Below are 27,886 nucleotides of genomic sequence, written 5' to 3'. Positions count from 1 at the left end.
ATATGATGTAGCATTATATATATGTATAGGTATATGATGTAGCATTATATATATGTATAGGTATATGATGTAGCATTATATATATGTATGTATAGGTATATGATGTAGCATTATATATATATATGTATAGGTATATGATGTAGCATTATATATATATGTATATCTGTAGGTATATGATGTAGCATTATATATGTATATATAGGTATATGATGTAGCATTATATATATGTATAGGTATATGATGTAGCATTATATATATGTATATCTGTAGGTATATGATGTAGCATTATATATATCTGTAGGTATATGATGTAGCATTATATATATGTATAGGTATATGATGTAGCATTATATATATGTATAGGTATATGATGTAGCATTATATATATGTATAGGTATATCATGTAGCATTATATATATGTATAGGTATATCATGTAGCATTATATATATGTATAGGTATATCATGTAGCATTATATATATGTATAGGTATATCATGTAGCATTATATATATGTATAGGTATATCATGTAGCATTATATATATGTATAGGTATCTCATGTAGCATTATATATGTAACACGCACAGTGTATGACAGCTCCTCTCAGGTCTGCCATGCTGGGGGTTGTAGTGCACCGGGCCGGAGCAGTAGGTGTACTGCAGCAGGTGACACAGTGCGGCTCGCAGGGAGACAATTGTTTGTTGTGCTCCTGTGGTGTGAGCGCCGCCCGTCCCTCCCTTTCTGCCCCCTCCTGCTGCCGCTCTCCCACCTGCCTTTCCCGGGCTGCGGCGCGGGTCTTGCGGCGGGTATGGCCAGCGCGGGCCGGGCGGGCTCACTGACTCGCCAACGGCAGAGCACAGGCTGTGAGGAGGCAGAGGAGGGCGGCGGCGGCTCGGCACACACCTGCACGGCGGACACACCGGACCAGACCACGAGAACTAACCCCCCCGAATTGGCCTGGCTCAACTGAACTTTCAAAATCGCAACGGCTGCTGTGACAGCGGCACCTACCATCGCCAGCAATACCGGGGGTGTGAGCCGTGTGTCGGAGGAGACGTAGGGAACACCGGGAGAACGTCCCGGGCACAAGTGCTTACATGACAGCAGCTGGTGACTACGCCCGTGTGGTGCCCGCATTACAGGGCGCTGTATGAAAGCACAAAACGCTGTCTGCACGTACAGATAAGACACTGCACCTCATCATGGCGATTACAGCGACAATGAACAGATGACAGGACGGTGGGCCAGGACAGTCACCAGTGGGCACAAAGGCGACCTTGTCGGGGACAGAGGGTGAGCAGGGCACGGAGCACAGCTCGCTATGAGACACAAGTGGCCTCGCCTGCCCTGCTAGTGACCCAGGCCCGCAGTGCGCATGCGCCGTGCTGGACAGCTCCTGAGAGGGAAATTTAAAAACGGTTTGTGGATCAGATAGAAATCGCATTACAAAGAAGGAGAGCAGCAGAGCCAAGAGCTGCCAGCAACAGTGCCCCCCGCTCACCGCCGGCACCAGCACCACCAGTAGGTACTATGGGCACAGCAGGGCCTAGCCCCGAGAGCAGCTCTCACATAGTGTCCTGTGTATAGCCCAGGTCTGCCTGTGTGCTTATATACAGGGCAGGGGCCAGGACAGAAGGGGTTAACTGCCGTCATCTGTCATCTGGCTACATATATTATATATCACATATCTATATATCCATTATCTACATATGTTATCTATCATCTATCCAATATCTATCATCTATCCCCTATCTATCTATCTATCCCAGATCTATCTATCTATCCCATATCTATCTATCTATCTATCTATCCCATATCTATCTATCCCATATCTATCTATCTATCCCATATCTATCTATCTATCTATCCATATATCTATCTATCCATATATCCATATCTATCTATCTATCCCATATCTATCTATCACATATCTATCTATCACATATCTATCTATCTATCCATCCCATATCTATCTATCCCATATCTATCTATCCATCCCATATCTATCTATCTATCTATCCATCCCATATCTATCTATCCCATATCTATCTATCTATCTATCTATCCCCTATCTATCTATCCCATATCTATCCCATATCTATCTATCTATCCATATATCTATCTATATATCCCATATCTATCTATCTATCCCATATCTATCTATCTATCTATCTATCTATCTATCTATCTATCACATATCTATCTATCCATCCCATATCTATCTATCCATCCCATATCTATCTATCTATCCATCCCATATCTATCTATCCCATATCTATCTATCCCATATCCATATCTATCTATTCATCCCATATCTATCTATTCCATATCTATCTATCTATCTCATATCTATCTATCATCCCATATCTATCTATCTATCCCATATCTATCTATCTATTCCATATCTATCTATCTCATATCTATCTATCATCCCATATCTATCTATCCCATATCTATCTATCTATCCCATATCTATCTATCCCATATCTATCTATCTATCTATCTATCTATTCCATATCTATCTATCTATCACATATCTATCTATCTATCCATCCCATATCTATCTATCCCATATCTATCTATCCATCCCATATCTATCTATCTATCTATCTATCCATCCCATATCTATCTATCCCATATCTATCTATCCATCCCATATCTATCTATCCCATATCTATCTATCTATCTATCCCATATCTATCTATCTATCCCATATCTATCTATCCCATATCTATCTATCTATCTATCCCATATCTATCTATCTATCTATCCCATATCTATCTATCTCATATCTATCTATCTATCCCATATCTATCTATCCCATATCTATCTATCTATCCCATATCTATCTATCTATCTATCCCATATCTATCTATCTATCCCATATCTATCTATCTATCCCATATCTATCTATCTATCCCATATCTATCTATCTATCCCATATCTATCTATCTATCACATATCTATCTATCTATCCATCCCATATCTATCTATCCCATATCTATCTATCCATCCCATATCTATCTATCTATCTATCCATCCCATATCTATCTATCCCATATCTATCTATCCATCCCATATCTATCTATCCCATATCTATCTATCTATCTATCCCATATCTATCTATCCCATATCTATCTATCTATCTATCCCATATCTATCTATCTATCCCATATCTATCTATCTATCCCATATCTATCTATCTCATATCTATCTATCTATCCCATATCTATCTATCCCATATCTATCTATCTATCCCATATCTATCTATCTATCTATCCCATATCTATCTATCCCATATCTATCTATCTATCTATCTATCTATCCCATATCTATCTATCTATCCCATATCTATCTATCTATCCATCTATCTATCCCATATCTATCTATCTATCCCATATCTATCTATCTATCTATCCCATATCTATCTATCTATCACATATCTATCTATCCATCTTTCTATCTATCATTCAGTCCACCAATTCCTCTAACAGTAAATTTTCACTCTTAGGAGATGATAGACAGTGACATCTCAGGAATTATGTCTGGAATAATCAGGACATCAGAAGAAAATTGCCCCCCCAGTCAGGAATACAGGTAAATGTTTTATTCTGCCTAGTGGTTTACTTGCTAGCATCAGTGGTGTAACTACATCGTATCCTCTTGAATGTATTTGGATTATAGAAATAAATTAAAAGGCATTGTGTGTTTTCAATTTCTAATATGTAAATTGTCTCTTTGCATATTTAATTTCCCAGAGGAGCATTGCATGGCCTATAAGTCTCCTTACAATGGCATGTCAGGCATGTCACTATCCACAAGGAGAAACATTGCCATTTTGACTCCTAAAATATGCACTCAAAATAAAGAAATATTTTTATTTTATTATGTATTTATTTTTGTCGTTACAAGTCTGTGAGTGCTATAAATGGTATGTCTTTAAATATCCATGACAGTGTCATTATTTTGCAAATAGATACCACTAATGTTAGGATCCTGTGTGCCATACATAGGGGATAGGACCCTTGAATTTCAAGCATGAAATAACATTTGCATTATTGATCTTCCAACTGCTGTTATCAGAATTTAGTGTGTGTAGCATAGTATGATATCATATAGTATCATACAATATAGTATAATCACTATTCCGTCCCTAATAGTTCTAAAATGTCACCATACACGCTAGAAAATGAGTAATTAATAATAGATGGAATGAGAGAAAAATGAAAGCAGCAATTACCATAATAGCAGTCACTCAGAATGTATGAGAGCAATGTGAATAGACAACAAAGCTAAATAAAACTACTCAATCGTGTACTGCCAAAAAGAATGGCACTCTAATTAGTTTTATGTGGTAAATCAAATTTCTTCATCGCTATTTGCAACCAAAGTTTACCAGTCTTTAGCTTTAAGCTAAAGATTTTAGCACCCCCTGGTGCACACAGAGGGGATTACTGTAGACTGTGGGTCTTGCTTGTGTAGAAATAATGTAAAGGGCAGTGGATCTAACTTATATCTGATTTCTGAACTTTTCAAGATGAAACGTTTGGGTCTCCATTGCATTCAGTGGGTTTCGGGTTCTGGTTTAAGTTTGGGTAGTCTTCTGATACCCAAACCGAACTTTGCACTAAAGATCGGGTCGGGTACCAGAACTTCCACGGGTCCACTCATCACTAACCACAGTACAATGATGTGTTCTCCTATACATTGGCAGTGTGATGGCAGAGAAGCATTTGGCGTAATGTCTAATAATTGACCCTTTTATATCTGATTAGATTTGTGTCAAGAATCTAATAAAATCCATTTAATAAAATAAGTAAATTATATAATAAATACTAATAATACATACAATAATATAATATAAATGCTATAAATAAACTTTCTAATAAACGAGTATGGTATAAGGATTATGTATAAAATGTAAGATAATCATAGACTTTAAAAAGTTGTCCCATGATGAATATGGAATATGTGACATTGAGCTGTGCAGTCGTCATTAGCTTCATTCTGACAGTAAGGAAACGCTTCCTAATAAATGTTATAATACTTTGCTCCTGTTTATAGATTGTTTTTACCTGATCCCCCTTTATATGCATCAAAAGAAATAGTTTATTTACATTTTTTTTATTCATTTTCATCCTTTTTGGTATTAATACAAATAGCATTGAATATACTGTATTATCTTTATATTTCACACTTGGTGCTTTATCACTTACATTACATGCAGAAAAGTTTGCAATCTGTTGCTATGATGCTTAAAAAAAAAAGTTTGACAATTTTAAAGAAAGTTTGAGTTTAATAAATATATCAATATTTTTATTTTTTTTTAAGGGATATTTTTGTGATTCTCGTCCTTTATGATTTATAAATGATCTGCAGTTTGGTTCGTTAGTTTCAGTTACATTGAATCAATCAAGTTATTCTAGTAATATTTTTGCCGACTAAGTCTTAGAAGCCGTAGTCAGTTCACTGTAACCGGTAGCCACCATTGTACTTCTCTTCCAGTAGTTGTGATTGCTCCTGAGAGGGCTGCGTAAATAATGGCGAGTTTTTTTCATGAGTCCTGACAGAGGAAAGAATAGAGCTGTCACTTTGTATGAGTGCTGTTTACACTTGCCCTGTCACTATGGCACATAACGGGATCCGAGGATCACTGCGGGGTTGCTCTGCAGTCCCACATAACAGGGGAAAGAGAATGGCTCCCAATTAAAGATAAGGCCTGTGTGAATTTGCTTCTGCGCGGGGAACTCTAGGCGAGCATCTTTTGGAGCAGTCAAAGCATATTTAGGGTATGACTATTCAAGCTTTAAATGATGTACGAGTGGTTTGTCCTAATAACTGCAATAACAAGCTCTAAATATCTTAAGTGGCATGAAAAGAGACTTGGTCTTTGTCCAACTGCAGCAAAATTGCTGGAATGGGAAAATACGCTCTACAGATGTTCATGGTCTACCATTTACTATACAAAGCTAAGAGGGGACGGCTGATGAACTGAATGCACTGGATTAAATAAGTAAGCAGCAGATAAATGAATATGTGACTGTAAATGTTCTGTTCAATGTGACATTCTGTAGAAGTATCATTTAAATTAGACAGTACTTTCAAAAACACATGAAAGAAAGGTTCTGATAATGATGTGATGTGTCTCCTTCATGTTTCCACTTTAGAGGTGACCGTGGATTTGTTGTAGCATACATATTCATTGAAATGAATGGCAGTTATAAGAATACACCATTAAGGGTACATGCTTTTATCTGTTACTCCCATTCATGTCACTGGAGTGAAAACAGACATTTGATATACAACCTTCCATGACCTCTCCAATTAGCAGTATTATTTCAATGGAGAGTGATATAAAGGTCCTCCATACTGCAACAAAGTTCATGTAATATCACTATTACGACATGTCTGATTGATGTCGCTTGGTTTTGGGACAATCAGTTAAGACATCACTCATGCTCTTGTGTATACTTGTGTTTTGGTTCATATGTCATTTCTGGGTTGCTTTCCATATTCAGTCCTTCTTTTTGGCTGATATTGGGCACCTATTGCAAATTAGACTTGCTGTGATACCTTTGTCTTTGCAGAGAGTCAGGGTCTTATCAAACTGCAGTTACTATGGTAAATCTAATCTTTGTGCAGCAAGTGATAGATTACTAGAATAGAATTGCTGTCCCCTAACTGCAGAGACTCAATGTATCTAATGTCATGCAATTTAAGCCTGTCTCCCTGCCACCAGTTTGTAATAGGTTTCTCCCTGTCAGCTCTTAGAAGCAGGAGACACAGTGAAGCAGCATCTCATCTCATACGAAATAATGCAACTTCTGCATACAGTGTTCACAGATAGACAGGCTGGTCATAGCTGTATGATGATCAAACACTGGATGTATGTAGCTTGGACTGTATGTGAGCCTCCCAACTCTTCGTCTACTGCAGATGTCGAGGAGATAAGGATTAGGCAGCTGAATTTTAACTGTTTGTCTTTTTGCATTCGGGGAGATCACACGCTGCCAGCGGTTTCTGGCGGAAACCTACTTTCCTCGTGTAACTGAGAGCACATGCTTGCTAAGTCAAGCTCAGAGCGCTATTTTAAACATCACCTATCGGTTTAACACATTTCTGATATGTCATAGAAAAATCTCAGTTTTGATCAAGTGAGGGTCCAAGTGCTGAACCCTTAAAGATTGCTAAAATGAAGGGGGAAAAAACCTTAGCTGAGCAATTGTTTCTGAAGGGGCTCAGTATGTCAAAACTTTGTTAAAATGCTAGATGTACTTGTACTCCATATGAAGTAACAATTCTGGATCATCTTTTCTCCTAACTCTGTTGCTGTTCCTCTGTTATTCATTTGAGAAAATTATAAAAAAAAATAATAATTGCGTGCTACCATTCCCTTTACCACCAATACAACATGTGCCTACACAGACTGGCAGTGTCAGCAATTATTGTTAGGAGAACTGACACGTCCACTTTGAAGACCATTTGAAAAATTCAGTGACCTCATATAATGTTCTTATGTGAATATTTAAAGCTTGTACTTATATTAATTTAGGTACAGCGTGTGAAATAATTATTGAACACGTCACAATTTTCTAAGTAAATATATTTTTAAAGTTGCTCTTGACATGAAATTCTCACCAGGTGATGGTAACAACCAGTGCTGTGGCGTCGGAGTCGGTGTCCATTTTGATGGAGTCGGAGTTGGTATAAAATGGACAGACTTCTAAAATATATAATAAATTAATACAGGAGTACAATGCAGGATGTGCTGTAAACATTTTCAGAAGAATTTGGGAAAGTTATGAAATGTCCTATAAATGTCTGTCCTATTCCTGATCTAAGCATCTAGGCCTTTAGTTGAGATGAATCTGTGTTGCTGTTATGTACATGTTCAGTAGTGAGGCAGTGCATGGAGTCTGAGTCGGAAGTCAGGGAAATTTTGGAGTAAGTGGTTTGGCTTACCGACTCCACAGGACTGGTAACAACCCATGCAATTCACACAAGCAAAGAAATCAAACCACAGGTGTCCATAAATTAAGCTATGTGTAATAATGAAAAATGACACAGGGAAAAAGTATTGAACACATGAAGCAAGAGAGGTGCCAAAAGACATGGAAAGTCATGACACCAGCTGAAATCCATCAGTAATTAGAAAGCTATACTGCCACTTAGTGAAAAATAATATCCGCCGGTTCCACTGATGGCCTGTAAAAAGGTGTCTCATTACCACGATATCACACAAGAAACATCTCGTGATGGGTAAAACCAGTGAGGTGTCTCAATACCTTCTCAACTTTATTGTTGCAGAACATACTGATAGCATTGACAGAAGAATTTCTAAACTACTGAAGGTTTTAATGAGCACTGTTGGGGCAATAATCTGGAAGTGGAAACAACATAATTTCACCATAAACCGGCCATGACCAGATTCTCCCTGCAATATTTAAGACAGAGGAGGGAAAATAATTATCCGAAGAGTTGTCCAAGAGCCAAGGACCACCTGTGGAGAGCTACAGAAAGACCTGGAATCAGCAGGTACAATTGGCTCAAAGAAAACAATAAGTAATGCACTTAACCTCCATGGCCTGTATGCATACTCATTACACAAGTCTCCATTGCTGAACAAAAAGCATCTTCAAGCGCATTTCAAGTTTGCTCAACAACATTTAGACAAACCTGTGAAATACTGGGAGAATATAGTCTGGTCAGTTGAGACCACAATTGAAGTCTTTGGATGCCATAATACACACCATATTAAAACACCATACCAACAGTAAAGTTTGGAGGTGGGAACATCATAGTGTCGGGCTATTTGTCAGCATACGGCACTGGCAAATATCATATAATTGAAGGAAGGATGAATGGACAAATGTACCAAGACATTCTTGATAAAAATCTGCCATCTACCAGGATGATGAAGATGAAATGAGGGTGGACATTTCAGCAAGACAATGATCCCAAACACACAGCCAAGGAAACTCAATTGGTTTCAGAGAAAGAAAATAAAGCTGCCAGAATGACCCAGCCAATCACTTGACTGAACCCAATAGAAAATTTATGGAAGGAACTAAAGCTCAGAGTTCATAGAAGGAGCCCATGAAACCTCCAGGATTTGAAGAGTGTTTGTGTGGAAGAATGGGCCAAAATCACACCTGAGCAATGCATGCGACTAGTTTCTCCATGCAGGAGGCGTCTTGAACATGTCATCACCAACAAAGGCTTTTGTACCAAGCATTAAATAAATTTCAGTAAGCATGTTCAATACTTTTTTCTCTGTGTCATTTCTCATTATTACACATAATTTAGTTTATGGACATTTCTGGTTTGACTTCTTTGCCTTTGTGGATTGGGTTGTTACCGACAACTGGTGAGAATTTCATGTCAATAGCACCTTTAGAGATATATTTACTTAAAAAATTGGTGACGTGTACAATACTTATTTCACCCTCTGTATATTGTAGTAATCCAAGTGTCGAAATAAAAACTAGAACCATGTATTTAACAGAATATGACCATTTTCATAAAGTAATAAAACTGCTGCTTTTTTATCCTGTGTGTAATGTCTATAATAATCCGTATTAAGTTCAGTAGACCGTGTGGGACTTGTTCTAGGTGGGAATGTATTATTGTCCCACCAATAAAATAGGGATGTATTATGGCCGTGTTTAACTAGCCTAAAGCTGGGCCTTCAACTTAACTAATATTATACTGAGAGCTCAGTCCTCTATCTTCCTCCTAACTATGTATGCTCAGATCAGCCAAGCATTCATGTTTATGGCTACAGCGAGCTGGACATCACTGGTGCCGCTTATCTTACTGGTATTAAAGGGCCGGGCATGTTTAAAATACAAAATGACGATCCTTGATTTCTCCAACTATAGACAGCATGAGTCAGAACTAATAATGTTACACCAAACCACCAGTCAGTGCTTACATTGTTTCACCCCCGCATATTAATTTCATCAGGACCACCCTGATTTAAACTTCCACAAAGCGTCCGAATTGCCCAAAAGCAGCATAGTACCATGGGAATGCTGGCATGTCAGATTGGATTAGGATTGTGTTTTCGACAGAGTGGAGACGGACCCTATATGAATCGCAATGTTTTAGGCTTGGTGGTGGCAAGTCGAAACTCCACCCCAGTTATTAATGGAACTAATTAATGGCCATTAATTATGCTTACGTTGATAATTTGCCCATGTCTGGTTTCATTTATGCCACCTGGTGATTTTGAATGTGTTCGGATGTTTGATGTGAAAAATTTTCCTTACATCAAGTTTGTATATTTTTGTATTATGAACATATGAGATGGTAATGTAACGTGTTCCCTAGTTTTGGCTTCCAGTGGCTGCATTTAAGGATCCTCCCGTATTGTTTCAAAGTTTTTTACCTAAAGCATTTGTATCTAGCTATTTTTCAGACCCCCAACAAATGAATCAAAGTGTAAAAAATTGAGTCATTTGAAAATGGTTTGTCAGCAGCTGATATCCTGTGAATGTTAGAAGATTACCCTTCCAAATACCAATGCAGCGACTTGTATATATTTTATCAGCTATAATTGGTAGTTAGATTATTTATTATTGATCATTTTGTGCATGGAGACTTGTTAACAAGCTACAAGGAGTTACAATGAGTTTCATCTGTTTGTAAATCAGGAATTGTAAGAACTATTGCTCCATGTAAGGGGGCTTAACCTGGCTCCTCTTCCAGCATCTCTCAGGGGGGGCATTTGTCATGTAACTCTCTTCATAATCTGCATTATACACAATGCACAGCTTGAGGAGGTGTCACAGAAAGCTCCCCTGAGGCCTGCTCCAGTGCCACAAGGTTTGGTGCTGGTTGGCTGACTAGCTACGAGACATTGCTGGTGAATCTTGAGAACAGGAGCCGCAGGAGAAGGTTAGGCAGCTGGACAAGAGGATGCAGCAGTAGTCCAGGCAAAATTCAACAACTGAGTAAGTTTAACCCAAAATATTAAACTGCATTGACGAATAACAAGAAAAACAGATTAATAAGCATTTACTTGGTGAATATAATGACAATATTTCAAACACTGGAATAGAGTTGAAGTTGTGTTATATAAAAGAGAAAGGTATAGAGCTCACTACGCCTGTCCAAACCATGTGAAGCTGAGAATACCGCATCAATGGGTGTCAAATCCTGCTGGTGCGGCACAGCAAGCCAAAGCGAAAATAGAGGAATTTTGTGGCACTTCCGTCCAGTGAATAAAAATACTTTATTCTAAATTCATAAAAACAAGTAAATCCATATGTAAGTGAATTAAAAAACAGACGGGTTTCTGGCGCAAACAGGCGCCCTTATTCACTCTCTATGAGCGCCAGAAACGCACCATAGTGTTTTTTATATCATCACCATGTGGATTTTAATGGTTTGATAGATAAAACCTTCAAATTTTATTCCATTACTATTTTTTAGATGTGCCGATCAACTTTATTTTTCTTGGATTAATTTCCTGATGATCAGCAGCTTTTAAAACGACACCGATGTCATACAAAGGACAGATCTAATCATTCACTGCATGGTGAGCGATTTATTTACTCCCTTTTTGAATAAAAAATACTTTATTATAAATCCATAAAAGTGAGCAGATTCATGTGGAAACGAATTAAAAACTGACTAGTTTCTGATGAAAACAGGCACCCTTATTCATAGGACATGCTATGAACAAGGTCACCTGTTTGCGCTAGAAACGCGTCAGTTTTTAATTTGCTTCCACAAGGATCTTCTCACTTTTATGGATTTATAATAAAGTATTTTTTATTCATTGGATGAAAGTGCTGCAAAATTCATCTATTTTCATTTTGTCGTGTAATATCCAATTTTAACAATTTGCTTTGGGCTATACAGTATAGGTAAATTGTCTATATCTATAAATACACAAGGTACCTTGTAGTTTCAGCCTACTGCATACTATTATAAACTGATGGGAATCTCTGATAAGTTAGTTGTATGTTCTCGAAGGGAAAAGCAATAGCTAAAATAGAATGGCATTGGAGTTATTGTCAAAATTCTGAACCTTAACCTTAAAATATAGCAATATCTTAAAGGGTTTGCTATTGTAAGCTGTTATATTAGTGCTTTATCAGTGTTTCATATCTGTCAGAGATTCTTGATGAACAGGATAATGTCCTGTTATTACGACGATTCCTTTATTACTATGTATTATTAGGATGTTTCCTTTATTACCATATATTGTAAGTAGAAAAATTCTCTATTTCTATATATTGTTGATCTGTAGTATTTATTTGTTCAAAGGGTGATATAAAAATCATATGAAGCTGCGAGGTTAATGTTTGTAATGTTGTGGATGGACTTTATATATGATGTAATGTACTTGAATGATATACAGTCAAGGTTTGAGTGACCCTCAAAGTGATTACTAAACCGTTCATCAGTAACCATATAAAAGAAGTGTTGGATTTTGTAAATTGGGTTGGACTAGAAACCTTTCACTTATCTGGTTAAATTGTATAGCGCTACATTTATTTAAAGGATATGACTTTCGGGACATCCTATAATATTACCTACACCACATAGGGTTGAAACTGTAAAGGTCCCCTTATACATTAAAGGGAATCTGTCAGTAGGATCAATCCTCCTAAACCGTCCATATGGGCATGTAGGTCATAGGAAGTTGAATAAAATGATACCTTGATATCTGTGATCTGATATCTTATTCCAGAAAAATCCACATTCTTCTTATATGTAAATAAGCTGTTAAGATCTATGGGCCGGACACAGATCTCCCTGAGAATCTGCCCCCAGAGCTTATTTTAAATAACAGGGGGAGTAGTTACCAGTGTGATGTGTAATGGCCACTCTCCTGATCTCACTGCAGAGCTGTGTGTGGTTATAACAGACACAGTACAGCATTAAAGGGAATTTGTCACTAGGTTTTTGCCACCTCACCTGAGAGCAGCATGATGTAGCGGTAGAGATCCTGATACAAGCGATGTGTCACTGAGCGGCTTGCTGCCATTTTGATAAAATCACTGTTTTATCTGCTGCAGATCTTTCAGTTCTCTGAATGCTGAGCTCCTTATAACCCCGCTCACTTCACTGATTGGCAGCTCTCTGCCTATGAACAGTTTACACAGAAATCTGCCAATCAGTGGTGGGGGCAGAGTTCATGACTATGGAGGACTACCATGACAGGAGGTTTACTAGTCATTTAGTGATAATCTCCTGCTGATAAAATAGTGATTTTATAAAAACTACACTAAGCAGCCCAGTAAGTGACACTTTGCTGGAATCAGTGTCTCTGTCTCTACATTATGCTGCTTTCAAAAAAGCAAAACAGGTGGCAAAAACTTGCTAACAGATTCCTTTTAAACACATCTGCAGGTGTCCTCTCAGTGCTTCAGCTTTTTCAGGCAGCCAGTGTTGTAATACAGCAGAGCTGTGAGAGCTGCAGTAAATATGTTTGCAAAGAGATAAAGTTAATTTCTCCTGTTCTGTATTAGTGTATTAGTTCTATGTCTCACACTGGTAACTCCCTCTTTAATTTAAAATAAGTGCTGGAGGCAGATTCTCAGGGAGATCAGTGTCCGGCCCATAGCTTGGAACAGCTCAGTTATATATAAGAAAAAGATGGATTTCTCTGGAATAAGTCAGATCGCAGATATCAAGGAATCACTTTATTCAGGTTCCTTTGACCTACATGCCGATATAGACGGCTTAGGAGAGTTGATCCTACTGACAAATTCCTTTTAAAGAGAATCTGTCAGTACAATTTTGTAATGTAAAGACATGGCTGTAGTGGAGCTGTAAGGCTGTGTGCCCACAATGCAGAAATGCTCCAGATTTTTCCTGAGCGTTTCTGCATCTCCCTGGCAAAAAAAACGCATGCGGATTGTACATGTGGATTGTACATGCGTTTTTCCTGCCAGGGACATGCGCATGTGAAGCGTTCTTCACATGCATTTCCGCATGCGGGTTGACAAGCGTTTTCCAAGCGATTTTAGCATCACTTGGAAAGTGCTTGTCAACTTGGTCACACTATATAAATCCATGCAAACGGCATGGATTTATATAGTGTGACCGTAAAACAATGGTTAAAAATAAAAAAATAAATCTATACTTACCTTCCGATGGCCCCCGGAGTCTTGCTTCGCTCTATCCTCACTTGCCGGCAGCTCGCGGTACACTACACTGAAGGACCTGCCGTCACATGACTATGACGTTAGCGCAGGTCCTTCAGTCCACCGCGATCTGCCGGCAAGTGAAGACGAGCGCAGCGGGGACCATCAGAAGGTAAGTATAACATTTATTTTTTATTTTATTCTTTTTTTTACAGTTTTCTATGGTACCCAGGTCCGGAGGAGAGTCTCCTCACCTCTAGACCCAGGTACCATCCGCACATTGAAATGCGTGGAATGCGCATCTACATATGCAGTGATGCGTAATCCATGCGTTCCAATGCAAGTCAATGGCGGTGAAAACGCAGCACTTCCGCAAAATAATTGGTAGTGCTGCATTTTTTTCCGTAATGATAACCCGCAGCAGAAATTTCCGCAGCATGTGCACAGCACATGCGGATTATCATTGGGGAACATGGCAGGCCTTCTACCATGCGTTTTTTAAGCATTTCTGTAGCATTTTTGCCGCTGCGGAAACACTTAAAAAACGCATCGTGGGCACACAGCCTAATACATATTAAATTGATACTTTTCGTAAAGAAATCCGCTTTGTTGTTCCCCTTTAATCACTAAAGTTTTCTGCTCATTAGATTTTGGTGCACAGGGATTGGACTGTGCGCTGGGTCTTCCCCTCCCTGTCTATAAGGTCTGTGAATGACAGGTCACTGCTAAGATTTCAATCAGAGGAGGCAGGTTCACAGACAAGAAGCAGGCAGAGGGGCTGGGGAAGCTTGTAAGCTCAACTCTTAATCTGAGCAGCTTCAGTGTGCCTGCTCTCCTCAGAAGCAGCAGAGACAAAGTTGCCTATGCTTTCAGCAATGGAGAGCACACGGTTCTGACATGCGACTCAATGATGTGATTGGTACTCATTGTCAATCAGGAGCGCACCATCCTCTGGCAAAAAGGAAGCTGTAAGACGGGCGCTACTGAAGATCAGTGTTGAAAACATCCTGTTGAATAACAAAAAAGGAAAAAATGGGTAGTATACTGTGTGCAGAATTGATGTTTCATCTTGTTTTGTGGTGGTCAGGTTTCAGCCATCCTTACCTTGACCACGTCTATGAGGCTCATTAAAGGGTCGATATTGATTTTTAGAATGGCTACATCTAATAGATGGCACTAGTGGTCTAGCCCCCTTTGTTTCTGAAGAGGCAATTTGAATATTTAAATTTAGAGCGGAGCATTGCATGGCCTTTAAGTCTCCTTACTCTACCTTGGCACTCTGCATATGGATAAAAGTTACCCCTTGAACCACCTGTCAGAGGCCACTCACCAAGCTAAATCAGATCTCTTGATTTGTAGTGATAAGGGGCAAATACTAACACGTCTTTCGGGGTAAGTAGAGTTTCTTGTTTGGTTTCTAAGACCTGGGAAGGTTCGTAAAAGAGTCGATAATGACTTTTAGAATTGCTAAATCCAATAGGTGGCACTAGAGGTCCAGTCTTCTTCCTCTCTGAAGAGGCAATTTACATATTTAAATGATCCGGTTACATTGAAAATACAGTCCAATGTGCAGGCAGTATGATATAGAGCAGGAGGAGCTGAGCAGATTGATATATAGTTTTGTAGGGAAAGACTTGGGATATGCGTATGGGATGACCTGGGGCATTAACCACCACCAATCCTCTGCTTGCTTTCAGATTGGTGGTCATTTAATAGCCTATTTACACAGGCCGTCCGGCTTCAGATACGCACTGATCGATCTGTAATAGGTCGTTGAGTGCGTATAGGCTGCCATTGTTCTCAGCAGCGCAGGTTCTGTTTACACAGGACAATTCTCATTCATGATAATCATGCAATGTAAATGGACCCTTAGAATTAACTGTATTTTATTCATTTAGATCTCTGCTTATTGTTAGCTTTTGCTCAGTGTTTAGGACTGCCCACTTGAGGCTGGAATAAGCATAGATTTAAATAAATAAATCACAAAATGATATATCAACCTGCTCAGCTCCTCCTGCTCTATAGCATGTGGTCTGCCGACTGGAGTACATTTTCCATGTGACAGGATGCCCTTAAATAGAGTACTACTCTATACTGTAACTTAGTAATGTGGTGTCTTTAAACTTGTTTATATATAATACAATCTTTTTTGTAATTATTTTTGGTTCAAAGTATTTTGTTAAATCTGTAGAACAAACCATAATACGCTTGACCCAGACAAATCTCACAAGCCATTTGAATGTTTCCTTCTGTTTCTGTAATGCAACCTCAGTTTTGAAATTTCGTATGATAATTATGCAATCTATTTCTAGATGTGATGGTTATTATATGGTACTGTAGAACCTGGCTTCACTTTTTAAGTAAAGTAGTGGACTTATTTAATATGTCTGTTGTGGTCTATACATCAAACTAATTTCTACCTTACCTCTTAGCCTCCTGTAGGCCGGAGTCACACTATTGTATGGCACTGGACGCAATGTGCTAATGACACTCGGCTCCAGCTCTGCACAGGATGGTAATTTCTCCATCACCTCCATTGCCGGAGCCTGTGGGATCGCACTGCACTCGGGTGACATCCGAGTGCAGTGCGATGTTTCACACCCACCCATAGACTTGTATGGGTGCATGTGATCCGATACTCGCAGCCATTCGCAGCATGCATCTATTGTTTTCGCATGCTGAAACAGCATAAGAAAATAATCGCAGATCTGCACTGCCCCATAGTATAACATTGGTCTGAGTGCAATCTGATTTTTTATCAGATTACACTCATCTGATTTATTCACTCATGTGAGCGAGGCCTAACAAACACATTTTTTGTTTATCTAATTTGGTTTACCTTCTTATCTATGTACAATGCCCCCAGCAATCCTTTACTACCCGCGCTTTTACTAAACCTCTTCATGTAGTACACTTTGCCCCTCGCCTTTTTTGCTTGTCCATTTATGATTCTCATACCAATAATCTTACATATCCCTATCACTTGCAGGTACCTACATCCTATTCTCTGCATTGATACAACACCCACAGGTCACTAGTAAAAGTCTAAATTGTGCCTCTTGTCTCGGTGCCATACCCCTCTTCATAGCATTTTTCATACTTGCAATACTCATCTACCTCTATCCTATTTTTCTACTGTTTGGGCCATATTCCCACGCAGCGTAAACATTGCGTTTTTTTTCTATTGCGCAGAAAATCTGTTGCGTTTTAATAGTTGAATCAAAGTTTTTTCTATTGACTCTTATGGGGAGCCTGAAAAATGCAGTATAAGGTGCTGAATCCCTTTATTTCTAATCTACAAACACAGACCCTTAAGGAAAAAAACTCAGCAGGAAAAATCAGCGTCTTCACATGTGGGAACATGCCCCGTGCAGTGATTCTTTACAGTACTGTACCTTTATATCACTCCGATCTTTTTCTATTCTTCAGTTTTTAGAACTACAACTCAGCTCCTATTTAATTCAATAGAAGCTAAACAGATCTCAACAGTGGCTACTTCACAGTGAACAAAGTTGTACTGTTCCGATCTGTCCATTGTTTACATCTGGTTGTGGGAGCTGATAACAGCTGAGCTGTGGGAGCTGATAACAGCTGAGCTGTGGGAGCTGATAACAGCTGAGCTGTGGGAGCTGATAACAGCTGAGCTGTGGGAGCTGATAACAGCTGAGCTGTGGGTGTGCCAGGCTTCGTCCCCCACTTTTCTGATATTAATGATCTATCAATATCGTAAGCATGGCTGTGGAGTTAGTAAGCCAAGCCTCCCACTCCTCAATTTCCCCAACTCAGACTCCACGGCCCTGCCTCACTAAAATGCTGCACAGATTCCTCTCAACTAAAAGCCTAGATCCTTAGATCAGGAATAGAGCAGACATTTATAGGACATTTCATAACTTTCCAAAATTCTTATGAAAACATTTAAAGCACATATTGCACTGTACTAATGTACCCAATTTGTTATATATTTTAGGAGTCCGAGTCGGTTCATTTTATACCAACTCTGACTCCACAGTTCTGATCATAAGGCCAGAAAACCCCTTTAATCCACTGCCCTAAGATGGCCATGGACATAAGATAGCTTACAATTAACAGCTATAACCCTTCCCATTAGCAAACCATTATTTTTAGAACTGAACAAATTTTTAGGAAAATCCCAGCCTGTCTGACCCTTGTCTCTACAATCTCTATAGACTTTAACAGGATCTGTCAAACATCTTGGCTACCTTGAGACTGAAAAAATTGCAAGAAAACAGCAAAGCACATCCTAACTTACTAACTTACTAAATATATGAGTACAATATGTTATGTTTTATATACTGATCTTCTTTCTGAGTAAAAAGCTTATAGTTTGTGGGTCTCATTGGAGTAGCTGGGAGCATGAGGGGCAGGGGGCACATGTGTGTAACCTGTAAGATTGCCCATTAACCGGTATAATAAATGAAATCCAGTTCAATGTTCATTCAGAACTGAACAGCTGCCCTTCTTACTCTGATCTCAGGGCCAAAAGGCTACGGACACCTGGGTTGCAGCGTGAGCGACATGGCAATTTGTATTCCTGATAAAAAGTCCTCATTGCAGAATAAGAATCTTATAAACGGCACAGCCCTGCTAATAGCTGAGTATTGCTATGGTGCGATCACACATTCGTATAGCTGCGGTCCTAGGAGCTGCCCAGAGAGTTTGATGGGAAGTGTTAACACATTGCTGGATAGTGTTTTACAACCCTGGAAGGAGGTTTGCCACATGACAGGAGGCATTTGCACAGGGTTTTGACTCTTAACACCCCTTATCCGACCTTTCGATTTAAAATAAGGAAAAATCACAAGCCTCTTCTTTCAGGCCAGTAGGCACCAGGCGGGTGGCAGATGGCATGTTTTTGTGCGTTGCTTGTCTGCTGTCATTCAGCTAGATTAATGCAGGGTCTGTGTTGAGGGGAAAAGGAGAGGGGGAGGAAAATGAAAAAGAGAAACAATTAACCTAAAAACAAAACAATGGAGACACGTGTCAGTCGGCTCTAGCCGTTTGTGGACACAATAGGCAATCATCTTTCAATAACAGAACCAACTGTTGCAACCCAGCCGGGCCTGCCCAGCTTTCAAATGATTTTGTTTGATCTTGTTTGTTTATGACTCAGCCAATAGGAGAGCAGGAATAAAGGTCAGCCGGGCCCGCTCTCCCCTTCACCTTCTATAATTGCAAAGGGATATTATGAGCATGAATGGTACAGCATGCTGCTCTCATACAAAGGCTGCTTCAAAATCAAAACCGCTCACTGTACGGAGTTCTGCGCACCATAGAGAACTGCATCCTCATTTTATCTATTAATCTATTTATTGAATCCATCAGTACAAGTCATATTCATCGATATTATACAACAGAAAGCTCGAAAGTAAATATGCTACATATAGATCTGGGTGTTTTCATATTATACAGTTCAATTATAAATAAACATCTTTTTTTTACAATAAATGCATTCATTTCAGTGATCATCAGTGGGACTCATCTTGTTACCTTTCTATATTCAGTGCATACAATAATGTGAATGCTTTTTCTTACCTATACTGTTAATGCTTGCAGGCTTGTACCCTCTGACCCCTCCCAAATGCGAGACGATGATCTTCCTAGTGACTTACAGTCTCTGTCATGGCTGACCTCAGTGGACGTGCCCAGGTTACAGCAAATGACCAGTGGAAGGATGGAGTACAGTATGACCTCGCAGAACATAGTGATACAGCAACAAGGTAGGCGCCATGTTCAGCGTCTATAGACTTATACTCAGCAGCGTATTCATGTTCTCTCTATGTGTCTTCTTTGCCACTTCATATTTGTTCTCATTCATAGGTCAGCTCTCAAATACCATGCCTGGACAAATGATTCACATACCAGCGAGCATGCAGCAAGGCATTCTGGGTCTTAACACCATGACTCCCCATGTTTCCAATGTAAGTGGATAAACTATGCATATAGACCAGGGATGCACAACCTTTTCTGGTCCCGGCTGTCAGACCAAATTAATCCCAATAAATGCAATAAAACGTAAAGGGGTATTTCCATTTGAGGCATTTTTGGAATATTGAAAGCATATGCCATGAATGTATGAAAACTTCCATTTTCAGCACTCCCACCTACTGGGAGAATGGGGGGTTCCTTTTCTCCACATTCACAATAGGAAGAGACTATGCATGCAGCTCTCTCTAGCTCTGTAGTTTATATGTGGTGCTGAAATGGCAGAGTGCTTTATTACTGCCATGAACATAGCCGCACACATGCATGGCAACATTTCCACTACATCTACCCCTTACTGAAATGCCATACAGGAATCAGAAGACCCCCATTCTGCCATAATTTTTGGCTGCTATAGATGGCTACAGAGAGCACCATTAGTACTTCCCCGTCCCTGCTCCCAGCCATTACTTGTTTGGCTGACCGCTATCTCTTCCAACTACCTTATACACAGGAACACTTCTCTGAGCAGGTTCAGCTGACTATTCTAATGTGTATGGGGGTCTTAATGCATTTCTGATATAGACTTTTCATTAATGGGTCAAAGGCAAAATCACTAACCTGTGTATTTCTTCTCAACAGATCAGCCAGTACACCATGGGTGGACATCAGTCCCCAAGCCTTCACTCACCGCAGCCTTTATATCAGCCTCATTCCCAGCAGGTCTATGCACTATCTCAGGGTTCCCAGCAGGTAAACCAATAATACTTAAGGCCCTGCTCTAGTGTGTTAAATCGAACATTAACCCTTGAATGATCAGAGCAGATTTTTACTTTTAGGAATGCTGAATGCATATAAGTGGGAAATAATTATAACGGGGGGGAGGGGTGAGCTGTTAACCGGTCCTTACAACTGCCAGTCATATATGAATAGCGTTACCGCTTTATGGGGTCTATAATCTATGTGATTTTTTTCCTTATCCTATGGGACTTATGTTCTTTTCACTGCAGTGTTCTCCTGCTGGAATATTTAATAATTCCTACAGAGCACAGCCTCCATATTCTCAAGCACGCCTGGCAGCTCATTCTACACAGGACCTGCACCCTAAGAATTACCCAAAGCCTATATATTCATACAGGTAAGTTTCTCATTTCTGTGCAGATCTAAATAAAAGAAAAATAGCGTTTAGTGAAATTGCTGTCATAGTTACTACTTGCTACTTTGTTACAGCTGCCTTATTGCAATGGCCTTAAAAAACAGCAAGACTGGCAGTCTACCAGTAAGTGAGATCTACAGTTTTATGAAGGAACATTTCCCGTATTTCAAGGTAAGAGAGCAGATGACAACATATATAGGATAGTATCTCTGAATGCACATGTTGAACCTCCAACAGAACAGACAATAGCTACAGGCCTTGCTAGGTTACAATGTATGCATCCATGGACGAAAACTACAGTGGGACTAAACTCATGAAAAACAACCAGTTAAAGATTAAAAATGCATTGTTCATCTCACAAGCCTTCATTTTGCCTACATTGAGTCAACAGTTAGGGCTGGGGATGTTTTTTTATTTATCGGCTGGCGTGCGGCGTGTTTTTTTGCCACACAGGCCACTTATATGGGAGTTTGTCATCAAAAAATGACTGTCCAGACCAATCACATGTGCTCCGTGCACCCTTGGCATGGCAAATGGTTCAATGCACCTTCCCACCTACTTGTTTTGCATCTACTTTGATTGACAACTCTGTCTGTAAAAGGAGCCAGAGAAGGGCAGACATAGATAGAAAACAAGTAGGTGGGAAAGTGCACTGAAGTGTATGGCCACACCAAGGGTGCACTGACGACCTGCGATTAGTTTTAACAGTCATTTTGTGCTGATAAAATTCCTATAAAAAACTATTGAACATCGTATAAATGAGCAGTCTACCTCCACACAGTTGTTGACCATTTACATCCCTTTATGACTCATCTTACAATCGCCTCTGCAAGCACAATAAAGCTTCATCCTACAAAGCACACATCATATATAGCTGGTCCCACAACATCAACATTAAACCCATCGCAAGATGACATTCTTCAAAGTTCCATATTTTTAATCAATAAAGGTAGGAGGTGCAGTAAGACATGGCTGCTTCAAAGTCTGCAGCACCTTTGATCATTAAATGTTATATGCAAATGTGTCCATAGGCTTTTCTTTAGTATCCCGCACAATCTCCAGTTCTCAGTCCATCAGAGCACTTGCACTAGAAAGACTGAACTGGTTTTCATGGGCTGAGAAGAAAAGTGTGCAGTTACACTATGTGACTTCAGACTACTGAATCGTGGCAGTGTGTGATGTGCACACTGTCACAATTCCCCTGTATTCCCCGTGCATAGTAGTGGCCATGTGCCGACTAGATTCTCGTCAGCTTCTGTCAATGTTCTATTAAGAGAAGAGCTGGGGAATATAATAGGTATGTGGCTACGATTATGCCAATCACACACATGCTGTCACACAACTGCCCACTCGCACAGGGAAATTGTGACAGTGTGTGCAATGCACACTGCCATGATTCTGCAGTGTCAGAGTGACTGCAGACTTTTATTCTCCTCCTGGAAAATTCCTATGAGTCAGATCATGGACACAATATATCTACTGTGCCAGACAAACAATTTGCAGTCACATCCAATTTATATTGTAATATTTAGTATCATTGCAGTCAATTACAATTCCCTAATTATAACACCAGACTGCCTACTGTGACATATACACTTCAGCAGTTTGTTGTTTGCCTTTTCAGACAGCACCTGATGGCTGGAAGAATTCAGTTCGACATAACCTGTCCCTAAACAAATGCTTTGAAAAAGTGGAGAATAAGTTGAGTGGATCTTCTCGTAAAGGGTGTCTGTGGGCACTAAATCCTGCTAAAATAGAGAAGATGGAAGAAGAGATGCAGAAGTGGAAGAGGAAGGATCTACCAGCTATTCGAAGGAGCATGGCTAACCCAGGTAAGTAGAAATTTGCACATCTGAACTTGCATATAAACACACATATTTGACTCTAAACCTGCAAAAATATTTTTTTTAATTACAGATGAACTGGACAGGCTGATTATGGATAGACCTGAAAACTGCAAAGCTCCTAGCAAGTTGGCCACCTCTGAACCGCCAGTAATGACAAATATTGGAAATATCCCCATGCAGCAAGTTCAGCCCCATCCTGTTATGACACTATCTTTACAGTCCATACCTCTACACCATCAAATTCAGACTCAGGCTAGAATTGCATCAAGCTCTCCTGCACCGGCCCAAAGCCCTCCTCTCCATGTGGTTCCAGACATGACTCAAAGTCCACTGCACCAGCATATTATAAGTAGGGGGGCTTCGGACTTCCTCAGCATTACCTCAGACATGAACACGGAGGTGGATTCCATTGATCCTAGCATCATGGATTTTGCTCTTCAAGGTAGGATATTTGTATTAATACATGAACTTCTAGTGTAGAACTTATAGTGTTGTTTATACACAAGAATGACTCCCAAAATTCACAGTCTTCTAGTTGTTAAGAGGAGAACATCGGAAGGTCATTTACAATTTGCCTTGTGTAGTATTCCCTCTGATCAGAGTAGAAAGTAAAAGGTTCCTGGGGAGACAAATTACCAGAAAAGAACCAATTCATAATGAATATATTGCCTATCGATGGTCAGCCATTTACATGCAGGGAAGGGTCTGCCAAGGATAAAGGGCAACAGTAACTGGCATTTGTCCAAGGACAGGATTTTCTGTCTTTGGTTTATTACTCATTACATGTAAGATGATTCTTGTGGGACTGTATCCTTGTATAGCTCTGCATCAGAAATGGGGAAAATGTGACAGGGCCAGTACTCAATGGCTATACAGTACTAAGCTCCACAATTATTGACCCATCTAAGCATTATATACAAATGGCAATTCTATTCCTTTGGTAAGCTCTTTGGATCAATAGGCAAAGCTTATTATTATTGTGAAGAGACGGGGTCTTCTGTGGGCGTAATACTGCTCAGACAACACAGGGTGAGGGTAAAACAGTGTGGCAATACTTTATTGAACCACAAAGCAGACAATAAACACATAGAACAGTCCCAGCAAATACCCAAGATGGTACAACATTACAGTCTCACCCTTCCACTCTGCCCGCCTGAGATAGAACAGCTGCAACTTTGGGACTTCCAGGGCCAACTACCTCAACCAGTGGCTCCCCGCTTCTGGCGGGTCCCCACAGAGGGAAGGTAGTGGCAAGCTTAGGAAGCTAGCAGTCCTTCGAGGTACAAGGCCAGGAGACTCGAGGGCCCCACCCTGGCCTCTCCGAGAGTTTCCATGGGGTCAGATGACCGGCTAGTCCCAATCTGACTTCTCCGAATGTCTACATTCGTTCCAGGCCCACCTGGGAACCCCAAACAACATATCCATGGGGCCAGGTGACTTCATTGTCCCAACCTGGTCTCCCCAAATGTATCCATGGGCTCTCTGATGGTCAGTGGAGCAGATCCGTATCTTTCCAGTCAGGGCCATATATCCTTAGGCTGGAATCATGTAGAATCCAAATCTGTGTCTCTTTGGGTAAAGCCATCCTAACAAGCTGATGGTGTGAAGAGAGTCTGATCTTTGATTCTCCTTGTAAAGTCTCTTTTCAATCTCTGTTTCAAGTCTCTCTGCTACAGAAGCACATGTCCCTTAAAATAGTTACAGTTGTCCTTGCAAGTACACATTCACAGGTCAGGGGTTAGAGAGGGCATTACTCACAGGGCTAGGTCTCATTGTTTGAGCTAATCTATTTACATAGTTGATATAGTAAGGGGCTCTTGTAAATAAACATCTAGTTAGCTTAGTATAATATGTAATTAAAACATCATTGTTCACAGACTCAAAGAGAAGACAACATTCAGGGTTATACAAATACTGGTCTGTCCTTCCCCAGCCACAGAAATACACATACATTTATAAGTCAACACAAAGATAATGGCGTATTTCTCTTGGATTAACAAATCTAAATGTCTGGCTAATTAAGATTATAAATTGTATCGTCACAATTATATACAGTACCTAGTGCCTTGGAATACTCACAAATATCCAAAACTGAGTGCTGTAAAATAAGTGCTCTATAGATATATATATATAATGTTGCCATTGTACTTGGTTAAAATACTACCTAGAGCAGGGGTCCACAACCTGTCGCCCGAGAGCCACATGTGGCTCGCAGGCCTGTGATGTGTGGCTCGTGGCTGTCTGCCAGCTTAGTCCATTAGCACCAGGTGTAGCTAACCGCTATTAAGAGTAGATCTCTAGTGACTTTTGTGTGTAGCCCTGCACAGAAGAGCAGATCTGAATGGAGGTAAGATAGGAAACCTTGGAGCTTAGTATACTGCCGTGGTGTGATTTCTGTGGGAAAGCTTTGGCTGTCATTATACCGGTAGTAGTGGATGAGGCTCACGGCCCTCTCTCAGAGCTGAATGTGGCTCTCAAGGTCACTGATCTAGAGTGACAAACGACCATATGCACATTACACACAGTGCATATAATATTATTTTCTTTTTTTCAAGGTAATATCTGGGAAGACATGAAGGATGACAGCTTCAGCCTGGACACATTGGCAGCATTCAGCAATTCTCCCCTTCAGCTGTCAGACTGTGATTTGGGAACCATAGGCCTGACACCAGTGTCTAGTAGCAGTGACCATTCCTTCACAGACTTCCAAGTGACCAGCCTATATACTACATATGCCAATTTGGAAAATACAACACCCTCCCAGTGTGTGACTGGACAGGGAAATAAACCCATTGCTCTGTTGTAGATCTACCAGAGACTTTATATGCACCAAAACCAAAACCATTGGGAACAGAATGTCAAAGTGACACACAATTTACATAGGATAACTGTCCACATTTCCAGTGCTGCCTTGTTTATTTGGTTTTGCATTTTTGGTAAGCAATTTGCATATATTATCTATTTTCTTATACTGTTTCTTCTTGGTTTAAGTAACAGGGAAGAAACCACTTATTTTTGGGTACAAAGATTTTTTTTTTTAATAAAAATTGGGATCTATTTTCTCTACTGTAGAAAAAAAGTTCCACAATAGACATTTCTTCCGGTCTACTACTGTGAAAGTTGCTATAGTATTCACTACTGACATCAGACGTGACATTGCATCCTGCACTGAGCCTATGGTGCTTCCATGTTGCCACAGAATGACTGTGCTATCAATAGCATTGTATTGAAGCTTATTAAGTGTTTCCATTTCATCTCAAGCTCTGAGGACCCTGGGATACGTCACTAAATAGCTACGATCTCCGCTCGGCAGCAAACTGTTCATTGTATCAGACCCATCAAACTGATTATAAGTGTGAAGGGATTGCTGTGAGTAGCCCGTACCATATATACTATGAAGAAGGAGTCAGTACAGCCACAAAAAATAGAATTACCCCAGAGGAAAATGTGGCATTTTTCTTACTGCGTTACTATTGCACTCAATCATGATTATACTGGGTTTTTTTTGCTGCAATTAGTGATTATTTGATTGATTAATTAATTATACAAGTGTTGTCTGCAGGAAAAAAAAACAGATCAAACATTGGGGAGGCCTTAATCCAAAACTGCAGGGAGAAGTTTGTTATTTGTTGTCTACTTGTTCATCCATTTTCCAAATTCAAAAAATTTGCTACAGAACATTAATTATAGGTAACTCCTGATATAGCCACTTTTCAGTACAATGTATTAGACTCAGCGACTATACAATATTTGTTGGAAACACGTTCACAGAATAGTTCCTTAAATGCCCTACTTACTTCCAATAGTAGAATGTCAGCAGATTTGGTCCTAAATCCTGTGTAAACATTGCCTTACAACACATATAAAAATATACAACTTTGCCAAAATGTTCATGGTTTTATATCCTTGTCAAAATCACTGTAGAAAATGTTGTCCATCCAAAATGCTCATGAGCCTGGTTTTGTATCCTTGTCAAAATCACTGTCCACAATTTCCTCTATCCAAAGTGTTCATGAGCCTGGTTTTATACCCTTGTCAACGTGACTGTACAAAATGTCCTCCATCCAAAATGTTCATGAGCCTGGTTTTATATCCTTGTCAAAATCACTGTAGAAAATCTCCTCCAGCCAAAATGTTCATGAGCCTGGTTTTATATCCTTGTCAAAATCACTGTAGAAAATGTCCTCCAGCCAAAATGTTCATGAACCTGGTTTTATACCCTTGTCAACATCACTGTACAAAATGTCCTCTATCCAAAATGTTCATGAGCCTGGTTTTATATCCTTGTCAAAATCACTGTACAAAATGTCCTCCATCAAAAATGTTCATGAGCCTGGTTTTATATCCTTGTCAAAATCACTGTACAAAATGTCCTCCATCCAAAATGTTCATGAGCCTGGTTTTATATCCTTGTCAAAATCACTGTACAAAATGTCCTCCATCCAAAATGTTCATGAGCCTGGTTTTATATCCTTGTCAAAATCACTGTACAAAATGTCCTCCATCAAAAATGTTCATGAGCCTGGTTTTATATCCTTGTCAAAATCACTGTACAAAATCTCCATTCAAAATGTTCATGAGCCTGGTTTTATATCCTTATCAACATTACTGTACAAAATGTCCTCCAGCTGTTCCTCAACCTGATCAGAGGCTCGTAGAATAGGTTTACTTGTTTTTGTTTCTATGTGTAATAATATTGTGCTAGGCAGTATTATGTGTAAATTTATTTATATTTATTATTTTTAACAGAACTATGTAAATTAAGCAGTTAATTATTTCTGTGAAAAGTCTTATGTTTTTGTATTTTTATGTCTTATACTATTAGTAAAGAATTAAAAAATGA

At 39.6% G+C, this 27,886-nt stretch overlaps 1 protein-coding gene across 2 annotated transcripts; it reads left to right on the top strand.

The window, feature by feature from the left end:
* The first annotated feature begins 647 nt into the window (after positions 1-647).
* On the top strand, positions 648-27,886 carry FOXN4 (forkhead box N4). 2 transcript variants are annotated; one of them, XM_073672580.1, is made up of 10 exons: positions 648-1,523; positions 3,510-3,595; positions 19,675-19,838; positions 19,939-20,039; positions 20,683-20,793; positions 21,051-21,178; positions 21,271-21,367; positions 22,821-23,028; positions 23,114-23,485; positions 25,599-27,886. In XM_073672580.1, the coding sequence occupies exons 2-10, from the start codon at positions 3,513-3,515 to the stop codon at positions 25,847-25,849; spliced, it is 1,515 nt and encodes a 504-aa protein (XP_073528681.1). In that variant the 5' UTR covers positions 648-1,523; positions 3,510-3,512; the 3' UTR covers positions 25,850-27,886. The 2 variants fall into 2 exon arrangements, with proteins under 2 accessions (XP_073528681.1, XP_073528670.1); XM_073672569.1 differs by having other exon boundaries at positions 650-1,519.

This window comes from Phyllobates terribilis, unplaced genomic scaffold (assembly GCF_046119375.1).
Source record: "Phyllobates terribilis strain yellow unplaced genomic scaffold, ASM4611937v1 Scaffold_1__5_contigs__length_1240528914, whole genome shotgun sequence".
NCBI lineage: Eukaryota > Metazoa > Chordata > Amphibia > Anura > Dendrobatidae > Phyllobates > Phyllobates terribilis.
This window is presented reverse-complemented; position numbering and strand designations above follow the sequence as displayed.